We start from the raw sequence: 11,423 nt of genomic DNA, 5'->3' as shown, positions 1-11,423 counted from the left end.
GCCTGTCTATAGAACCTTGGATGTTTAGGTCTGCAGCTCACTAGTCTAAAAACTGATTGCTAGCTCACAGGAGCTATGGCCCAGACAGGCAAGCTTATTCTCCATTTATTTAAAATTATTTTTAATTTGATTATTACCGTACAGAAGTATTATATATATTACACCATATTATTTTTTCTACATATTTATATAGCATTTACAGTGAATAAATTGCTCTAGAAAGTTGTTTTGAAGTTTATGGAATAGATGCTTGAGTAAAATATTTTTATAGATTTCTTCAGTGGTAAAAGTATTAGATAAATTAATTTATATTATTGAAAATGTTTATATAAAATGTTGTTTCAGCAATAACTGAGAGAGCCATTACTCACTGTCATGTCTTATTTATGCCCGTGCTCTCCCCGGATGATGTCACCTATAAAGTAATCACGGAACACTCTGATCTGTCAACGCCTGAATATCCTCCAGGCTGATAAGGTTTTCAAAAATGGATTAGAAAGAAGTTATCTAAAAAAATACAATAAAACAGTTATTTTCTACAATTTTTTAAAACTAATGGATAATTACACATTTTTTCCAGAATTCCATATTGTGGCTTTTTCTACTACATCAGCATATAATTCATTTGTTTTCACTGTGTTTCTAATTTTATATCTGATAGGTCTAATAGCAAATTCTGTTATAATAATGGTCATATATATGGATAAGCAGTTACACACCCCAATGTATCTGTTTCTTGGTAACTTGTCCTTAATAGATATATGTTACACAACAGTCACGGTCCCTAAGCTGCTGTACATGTTACTGTCTGGGAATTACACAGTGTCCTACATACAGTGCTTTACCCAGTTATATTTTTTTGATGTATTTGCCGCCACAGAAATTGTCCTTTTGTCCACAATGGCCTATGACCGGTATGCAGCTATATGTAATCCCTTACACTATCACCGTATATTCAACAGGAAACTTTGTGTACAACTCACTAAAGCCATATGGCTATCTGGTTGTTTAAATTCTATTCTTATTACATTATCAGCCTCAAATATGTATTTCTGTTATTCATACATAATCCACCGATACTTCTGTGATACTAAATCTCTCATGGAAATTGCTAGCGCCAACAAGGAAATGTATGTTACAGTGGTATATGTAGAATTGTTGGTATATGGCTTCTGCCCGTTCTTCTGCAGTTTGTTGTCTTATTTAAAAATAATTAGCACCATCCTGAAGATTAAATCCAGAGATGGCAGGAGAAAAGCCTTCTCCACCTGCTCATCTCACCTCACCGTCCTCACCATATTTTATGGGACAGTCACCTCTGTCTTTATGATGCCACCCTCAGCCCACTACAGAGTCCTGGAGATGATCTTCACTGTACTGTACACTGTAGTTACACCCATGTTAAACCCTCTGATATACAGTCTACAGAATAAAGATGTAAAGAGAGCAATAAAAAGATGCATTTGGTTAAAAATTAGAAAAATAATTAATTTGAACAATTTAAAATGTTCATTAATTATTATATCTTCATAGTAATAAACAACATTTTGAGAAAATTACTCCTTTGATCTGTTTTCCAACCCCAGACTATCCTGCATGTAATATCTGACCATCCTGTATTATATAAAACAAGTACAAATCATTAGTGGATAGAGGTTTGGTTGAAAATAAAAGAGGGGAGATTTGCCGTGAGGGCAGTTATACCAAACCACTTGTCATTTTGATGTGAGATTTGCAAACCATGTAATTTACTAAGAATCAAACTGCTCATCAATCCTGATTTAAATTAAATGCTGATTTTTATTTATATATATAAAAGACATAAAGCCATTCCATGTATGAGATGGCAGTCTACCAAAGTGGATGTCGATCTGCTGCTTTTTTGCCCCCCCAAAATATGTGGTTTTAAGATTTAACAGGGGACACAGTGGAAATCGCTTGCTGTTAGAGCTATCCATCATGTATATAGAGGGGGTTTAGGACATACCAGCTAGCCAAGATCATCCAATTTTTATCTATACTTGCCTGGAGTGGTAGCATCTGTTGTGACCACGCCAGGCTGGGCCTTCCCTGATGTGGTTGCATCTGACGTGACCAGTCAGAAATGCTCACTGGTGGCTGCTGGAAGATTATCTTGTGAATTATCATCCCATCGGACTCTGTGGACCCTGGTAAATAGATATGTAGCCATACTGTGGACATTTGACTATTATCTAATATTCAGTAGCAAAGGAACAATCATAAGAATTTTGGCAACCTTCTGGTGAATAACTATTTTCCACAACACAAGTGATTACATTGAATTTATTGTCATCAAATTTTAATGCTTTTTTTTTATGATGTAACTTTTTTAGATAAATTATAATAAATAACTATAACTCTTTTTTTATTTTGAAACAATCACATGGCTCTATTATTATTTTTAAAATATTTAATATATCATTTCTACATATGGTACTAAGATAAAAATATATATTTTTATTATACAGTATGGTTTAATGATAATTTACACCGATTGGCATCGCTTTTCTCTTATCCATTATATTTGTGTATATCATCCAGCCGGCTATCTGGTTTGTTAGTGGCAGCCACTAAAGGTGATACTATATTATTATTGTTTCAACAATTGATGGTACTTGTGATATCTAATTATATTGTATATTTTTGTCATATTTTTCATCCAACTAATAATCACCATCTGGGGTGCCTTTGTATAAACTTTTTACTCAACATAACAGAAGCTGATTGGTTGGTACTTTACCTCTCTCCAAGCTTTGATAAATCTCCCTCATTACTTTCTATGTGTTGGTGTGACGAGCATTTTAAAACTTTGTCAAACTACTTGTCATTGGCAGCATTGACAAACCAACCCTTAGTAAATCTACCGCCAAACCCCCTTGTTGAGTTTTCTGGTGAATTCAATGATTGCCATGATACTGTGAGCACTAAGTAGCAACTTTCAACCATTAGAGGTGCCGTGGGTTTACCTTCCAATGCTGATCCCCCTCACACAGCCATCAGACTATACTGTCCCCACTGCTGCCTCTGACCTATTTAATGCCCCAGTGTTTTGATTATGTCATACAACCTGTGGGCAGAGATGGAACAGAGAGTTGGCCTGACACTAGGATAAAGAGCATATTCAGAGAGCTAAGAAACAATAATTAATGGGTGTCCAAAACAATTGATATGCTTTGTAATATGAGAAGCATCAACTTAATTTAAACTGTGTACCCACATGGTTGTGCTTGTGTGTTTGTATGAATAATGGCACGCTCTTGTAACATCCAACTCTTGTGTAATGAGTTTATTAGACACCCTTTACTCAATGGAGTCCAATTTAACTCTTAATTGTTAATTTTTTAACCCCTGCTGGACATGGACTTCTGGATTAGGAAGAGGTTAAAATGTTCTGGCAATAGGTTAACAGCCCCCAGGATTTCTGAGCCAGGACTGATAGGAGTAAAGCTGGATACACGCTATACCATGTGTTGGCTGCCTAGAAAACTGCGATGGATTGCAATGACCTTTATATAGTGTGTACTCCCAAATCGTTTGATGAATTGGGAGGCCGCATCTTCCCATCTGATATGCTGCATATCAGATTGGATGATGAAATGGGTGACAAGGTTTTGTTACATAAAGCACATAACAATATATTGCGAAGTTATACATCATATTATGTAGTTTTTACGACAATTCATTACTTACATATCGTTACATTGTATGGCTGGGTTGGCACATTGCTGAGGTGTGTACCCAGATTTAGTGCTTTATTAAGGATGCACACAGCTGAGGTCTCTTAGGGGTAAATTTACTAAGATTTGAGTGTAATCGAGTTTATTTTTTTTTAAACTCGAATAGCATCGCTGAAACACAGGTGACTTGAGGCTCCTGAAACTCAAAAATGTACTAAGAAATGAGTTTATCTGAGAGTGAGTTGTCCGCTGGTGAAGCAAATAGAGATATCTCCCCCGAGTAGCAAGTTTAGATGAGATTACTCATTCAAGATTGTAGTGTTTTCTCTCTGCAAAACTCTCCCAAGCAAGCAGCCTGCACATATCAGTGAGATATGTGAAAGCTGTTTGTGTGTTGTACCAGTAAAAAAAGCATTAAATGTAAAAAAAAAAATTACATACGGCCCCCCAAAAGACATAAACAGCCCCAGACTGCTCAGGCAGTCCGGGTTCCTAAAATTATGGGCAAAAAACATGTAGGGTTCCCGCATAATATAGGTACCAGCACCTGGCTGCAGGGCTAGTCCTGGTTTTAAATATATGGGAAAAATGCATAGGGGTGTAATGCCACAGCAAGAAAACCCTATCACCGGGTCTCCATTGACAAAGCATTCACATCCCAAACCAGCCAGCTCAAGCTGAAGATCTCAGGGGAGGTGGGGACCTCCAAGAAGGGGTCCTCCTCTCCCAAAATCCCATTCTTAGACTGAAGACCGGGGCTCTTCCCTGCACCCGTGGGCTGTGGGTAGGGGGTAATAATGGTGAAAATAAAGCAAAACTTTTGTATTTTACAGTGGAACTATAGGTTCCAGCATGCCTGCCCTTTGGCACTTGTGGAACTAAAACTGCCAGCAAGTGGTCGGCACTTGTACCCCCACTGTAAAATAAATAGATAAATAACCACAGTACACACATACCATATACAGTATATCTTAAATACATACACCTATCCCACTCACACATACTTACCTACTGCCAGCTGTTAACATCCACTTCTCCATGTAGAATCCAATGGGAGTGTACCTGGAATAAAGATCCCATACTCACCAACATCCTGGCACTGGTTTCTGTAGCATCCCCGAGTCTTGGCAAAAAACAATCTGAGTGACCTGGACCAGACACTTACATTAGCGGTGTGTGTGTGACCACATACACCGCTAACCAGCTCCTGACTGTTCAGTGTGAACTGTCAGGAGCTCGTAGCCAGTCAGCTCCAGCTCCAGACTGGCTGACTAGCCCACATGGGAACTGTCAGGAGCCGGAGCCAATCACGGGCAGTCTACAGTTAGAGGGGCTGGTTATGTCTTTTGGGGGAGACCCTACCTCATTTTTATTGTATTTTAACCTTTAGATAGTGTTTACATGCAAAAACATTCACAAATCACACTGATCTGTATATGTTTCTTCCAAGCTCGCAGCTCAGGAGGTCAGTTGAAAAACAGAACTTCAGCCAAGAGCAAGTGGTCCTGCTTTGGGAAAGTACCAATTAAGAGCCATGGCTCCTGTTGGGCAGATCTATGATTATTCAAAGCATCCATAGGATTTATCACTTTTTGCACTCTCTTAGAGCTGGAAAACAGTGGTATAGAAGCAGAATATTGGAACATAGAAGCTCAGCAACAGTGCATCACTCCAATGGACTCAGTGGAAATAACTCTGTTGGGAAGGGTTGTGTGGTAGATTCCTTGTCTGGTGAACCCTTTGACTTTTTTATGTGCTTATTATTATCAAGTGTGTTTATTTTAATATCTAAAATAAAATACACTTAAATGTTTGTGTAAGTGATTCCACATCCATTAGAATAGGTGGTACTCTTGGCCAGTACAAAAGGCTACTGTTGGGCTGACCAGCTGAGCAGGTAAAAGAGCTAAACATAAGCCTGGTATCCTCACAGATGGTGCAGAAAAAGTTTAGCACCCGGTTTCTGGAAATGACACACATCAGCATCTTCAGAATGGCTTTAGTTCCATCTTGCAGTCAGAGGACACAGTGTCAATGTCAAATGTTTTAAGTCTCCACATGTGTCCTAGTTGATATATTTCTGTGTCTGCAATTAGTCTCCACAGGTAGCACCTCCCTTAATATATAGAGTCAGGTTGTGCAGCCCAGAAATCTTTCCGATATATGTATGCATCCAGATGGTTACTGCTGGGAGCCATAGAATTAATTTGGACACAAGAGATGGGGGTTTTAGGGGGCTTCCTGGGAGGAAACATTGGGGTGGGATAGCCAGTTGTAGGCATGTTGAGGGCATGTTGCAGTCAGTGACTGCAGTTGCACTGACACAGATGGCCATCTTCAGAAGGAGATTAAGCTCCTCCATAGGGTGGTGCAATCATTGATTTTGCATCTGATGGTGCATCTTAATATGCAGAGTGAACTATTAGTGCTGCAGCCAGTGGATGTCTTAGTAGGAAGACCATCGGTCATGGCATTAGCAAAAAAATGCAGTTGTGGCTGCAGCAAAAGACGCATTCATAGTTGCAGTAGCGTGCTCCCCTGAGTCAGACCCAGAGTCTGCACGATGTCATTTAGAGGAACTTACCTAAGCATCCTATAAGAAAAATGTATCCAATTATTTTTTTTCTAGCCATCCTTTTGTCCAGTGGCTTCAGGGTCCAAAAAAAAGACATTGCGTATCTCTTATGGAATTGTGTGGTGCATGTCTAATGCTAGACAGACAGCATGGAGAAGTCATGTCCCACTTTGATCCACTCTTTGGGAAATTATGCTACTTGTATTTCGACCGGCAAGCAAATTTTGGCCGGTATTCCCCTGCACTCTTAAAATCTGTGATTTTGATATTTGATGAGTTCATTGACCAACAACTGATTGTGGTCTCCAGCAGCAAGGGCTGCTTGTATCAAGTTGCAAATTTATAGATTAGCAACAACACAAGATCTTTACCCCAGTTTGATCCATTTTGAGGAGCAAACAAAATGTCAAGGTGCTTGTTACACCCAGGAGAGAATTACTAGGGCAAGCTAGCTATCAGAGACATATCACTTAGTCCTGTGAAGACAGATCTAGAATTGTGAGAAGCAACGCCAAAGTCCATGGGTTGGAGAATGTAGAATCATGAGTGTTAATGCTGAAGTTGTTCAACAGGCAAACAAAACAAGTGTCTCTATGCACCAGCAGGGCAAAAATATAAATTTTGCTCATGCAAAGATTGGTAGGAGTGGGGGACTGAAAGCTACCACTAATACTGATATTAATGCTAACACTGGTAGTAATGTTGGTACTGATACTAGTGCTAACCTTACCATTTTATTAAACCTTCCTCATTAGAACCTTTTGTAAGAATCAGTGCTTATGGTCCCTCTTTCATTGTTTTATAGTTTTAGAGAGCTTTAGTCAGATTGGAAAGAGGATATTGTAGAAAGATGTTTCTCCATGTAGCTTTAGAACCTCAACCTTGACTGTCAAAGTAGTCCATAAATGTAAGAAAGAAAAATCCATCCAAATGTGACCTACAGATGCAGATGTCTCCTTACTTACTGAGTATCCATACTCCATATGGTGCAAGATGCCCAGCGTGACTGAGACGCTCCGAGAGGAGTAGCATACTGTATTTTTCTTTATATTTTGCATCTTAGTCACATTGTAGAACCAGGAAATAGAGACTGACAGTGTACCAGAGACATTGGACTGCAGCTTTAACCACACAGGAGTTGGTTTCACTGGAAACACTTACATACAAAGTTGCAAATGAAGCACAATGGAATCCAGCATAAGAAAAAGCTACTGCCACTTGAATTGGAGGCCTTTTTAAACAGATTCAAACTCAGTAGGACACAGATATACAAATGCCTCACACCCCACTGATTAGTTGTTAAAAATGCAGTTTTATCAGTTATTTGTGTTTTAATTATGCACATAAGATGCATATTATGCAGGGAGCTATATGGTGCAACTGAAGCAACAATAAAAACACATCTGTATGTTGGTCAGCAGGTATCCATACATGGCCATCTTTAGAACATGGGTTTTTGTCTCTGAATGACACGAGGACTTCAAGATGATAGCTGAGTCTGAGATATTTGAGATGACTACCCAGTCAGAGAATACTGCCCCATCCAGGGTTCTGGAGGTCTAAGTTGCTACCTTAATGCCTGTGATATCTAAGATGACAGCTCTAACTGAGATCTTCAAGACATCCATCCATTCAGAGGTTATTGTGACTATTTAGTCACAAATAACTACTAAGCACAAGATATCAGAAATCACTGATCAGTTTAAGATTCTTTCCATGTCTGCCCAATCAGGGTTATCTGAGATTCCTGCCCAGTTGGGGCCATCTCACATTCATGCCCACTCAGGGCCATCTGAGGTTTCCTGCCCAGTTGCGGACAATCCAAGACTCCTGCCCAGTCAGGATCATCCGAGACTCCTGCCCAGCACAGGCCATCTTAGACTCCTGCCCAGTCAGGGCCATCCAAGACTCCTACCTAGCTGGAATCATACAAGATTTCTGCCCTTGCTTTTGGGCATGTGATTAATTTTGCCCTTGCATGTAGACATGTGTATAATTCTGCCCTTGCCTTTGGGCATGCTGATAACTCTAGTAAGTATACAAGTGGTGAGACTGCCCTTTGGTGCTTAGTGTTCAACACATTAAGATGGGCATGTGTGCATACCTGATGGTCAACATACAGATAGTTGCACCAAATAGCACCTCTTGGTGCACCAGGCCCCATTGGTCTTAGCTGTGCCAATCATAATTTTAGATCAAAATGTGAATCTTATTTACATAATTAAAACAAACAGAGCTTGTTATTAATAAATTGTCAAATTTTCTATGCCCATGATCACATGTGAAGTTATTTCGCTATTGTGCATACTTTTCTGTACTTAATTTTTCATACCATCACCCCCTGATACAATCAATCGATCACCAAGTTCAAGTATATAATCATTTAAATTTAACTTATTGTTTTAAACACTCAGTGACAAAGGAAGTTCACACCACTTTGTATACTTATTTGTCTTTTATTTTGGGGTTGGGATATCCCTGAGTTAATATCCTCAGGCAGCTCTGGTTGTGCACTTTTCCTTGCATAACAATTTCAATGCTGATAATTATGCCCATGCCTTCGTGCATGTGAATAATTCTGTCCCTGCCTCCAGGCATGTGGAAAATTCTGCCCTTGCCTCTGGGAATATGCATTACAAGATAGTGTTTTTGTTCTGAAATCCACATCCCCTCTGGTCCACTTGTCTAAAAATGCAGATGACATGCAACACCTTTCTTCTGCCAAGCATCCACTACATCTAAAAGAAGGAAAGGAGGCCATAGCGATTCTTGAGAGCATATGAAATCTGTTTTTTATGGAGGGGGTGCAGCCATGATCTGCTGCAGTACTGCTACCCCACTAGTGGTGCTGCTTTGCTATGTTCCTGGCAGTCTGTCCCATTTTGTTTAGTAATCCTGCTAACCTGTTTTAATTATCTGATCCAGCAGCTATGGGATGCATCCATGACTGTCCTATTTAAACCTGCTACACAGTTCCATCTGTGCCGGATTATCAGTGCTATCAAGGAAAACTGCTCCAGTATTTCTTCACAGCATTCTGCTCCAGTGCTGTCCAGAAAACTTGCTCTATAATTGCTTCACAGCATTCTGCAACAATTTTAGCAGCTACAGTACCAGTCAAAAGTTTGGACACACCTTCTCATTAAATGGTTTTTGTTTATTTTAATTATTTTCAACATAGTAGATTAATACTGAAGACATCAAAACTATGAAAGAACACATCTGGAATTATGTTGTAAACAAAAAAATGTTAAACAAATCAAAATATGTTTTATATTTTAGATTCCTCAAAGTTGCCCCCTTTTGCTTGGATGACAGCTTTGCACACTCTTGGCATTCTCTCAATCAACTTCATAAGGTAGTCTCCTGGAATGGTTTTCCAACAGTCTTGAAGGAGTTCCCAGAGGTGCTGAGCACTTGTTGGCTGCTTTTCCTTCACTCTGCGGTCCAACTCATCCCAAACCAGCTCAATTGGGTTTAGGTTGGGTGATTGTGGAGACCAGGTCATCTGTCGCAGCACTCCATCACTTTCCTTCTTGGTCATGTAGCCCTTACATAGCCTGGAGGTGTGTTTAGGATCATTGTCTCATTGAAAAACAAATGGTGGTCCCAGTAAGCACAAACCAGATGGGATGGCATGGCTCTGCAGAATGCTGTGATAGCCATGCTAGTTAAGTGTGCCTTGAATTTTGAATAAATCACCAACAGTGTCACCAGCAAAACACCCCCACATCATCACACTTCCTCCTCCATGCTTCACAGTGGGAACCACACATGCAGAAACCATCCGCTCACCTTCTGTGCATCTCACAAAGACACGGCAGTTGGAACCAAAATCTCAAATTTCGACTCATCAGACCAAAGTACAGATTTCCACTGGTCTAATATCCATTCCTTTAGTTTCTTGGCCCAAACAATTCTCTTCTTCTTGTTGTTCATCCTCAGTAGTGGCTTCTTCGCAGCATTAAGACCGTGAAGGCCTGATTCACACAGTCTCCTCTGAACAGTTGATGTTGAGGTTTGTCTGCTACTTGAACTCTGTGAAGACTTTATGTGGTCTCTAATCTGAGGTGCTGTTAAGTAGTGGTTTCTGAGGCTGGTAACTCTAATGAACTTATCCTCTGCAGCAGAGGTAACTCTTGGTCTTCCTTTCCTGGGGTGGTCCTCATGAGAGCCAGTTTCACCATAGTGTTTGATGGTTTTTGCAACTGCACTTGAGAATACATTCAAAGTTCTTGAAATTTTCCATATCAACTGACCTTCATGTCTTAAAGTAATGATGGACTGTCATTTCTATTTACTGAGTTGAGTGGTTGTGCCATAATATAGATTACAACAGTAGTCAAATAGTGGTGTCCACTGTGTACTACAGTAACCCTACCTCTGCACAATATAACTGATGGTCTCAAAAACATTTATAAAGCAAGTAATTCCACAGATTCACTCTTGACAAGGCACACCTGTTAATTCAAAACCATTCCAGGAGACTACCTCACGAAGCAGATTGAGAGAATGCCAAGAGTGTGCAAAGCTGTCATCCAAGCAAAAGGGGCTACTTTGAGGAATATAAAATATAAAACATATTTTGCTTTGTTTAACATTTTTTTGTTTACAACATAATTCAATATGTGTTCTTTCATAGTTTTGATGTCTTCAGTATTAATCAACTATGCTGAAAATAAATAAAATAAATAAAAACAATTGAATGAGAAGGTGTGGCCAAACTTTTGACTGGTACTGTATATGTACTCCTAGCTGGAGCAAATCTATGGTACAATTATTAGGACATCGGGAGAATACCAAGGCCTAATATTTATTTTGAAATGTACAACCTAAAGTGCTGCTAATTAAATTCTTTAATATCATGGACCATTGCATGAGGGTCTCCATTTTGGCATCCATTATAACTAGGACACAAGTTCTTTCCCACTTCTAACACCAACACTGGAGTGAGAATTGGGAAAACAGGAAAATACCAAGCATATGACCTTAATACGCATACATGCAGGAATCACAGAGTAATGGATCACATGCATGGTAAGCAGAGGAATAGCAAGAACACACACCTGATGTCCAGGCTTAATTCACTGTGCTGCAGAGGTTTTTTTTTACAGAGCTTCGACACAGTAGACCAATTTAGATTTTTCAAA

At 39.4% G+C, this 11,423-nt stretch overlaps 1 protein-coding gene across 1 annotated transcript; it reads left to right on the top strand.

The window, feature by feature from the left end:
* Window positions 1-555: 555 nt before the first annotated feature.
* On the top strand, window positions 556-1,533 carry LOC148534958 (olfactory receptor 1G1-like). Its single transcript, XM_088464839.1, has one exon. It carries the CDS (start codon window positions 556-558, stop codon window positions 1,531-1,533), a length of 978 nt encoding a protein of 325 aa, XP_088320965.1.
* Window positions 1,534-11,423: the final 9,890 nt, after the last annotated feature.

Source organism: Taudactylus pleione, unplaced genomic scaffold, assembly GCF_031769625.1.
Source record: "Taudactylus pleione unplaced genomic scaffold, aTauple2 ptg000061l, whole genome shotgun sequence".
Classification (NCBI taxonomy): Eukaryota; Metazoa; Chordata; class Amphibia; order Anura; family Myobatrachidae; genus Taudactylus; species Taudactylus pleione.
This window is presented reverse-complemented; position numbering and strand designations above follow the sequence as displayed.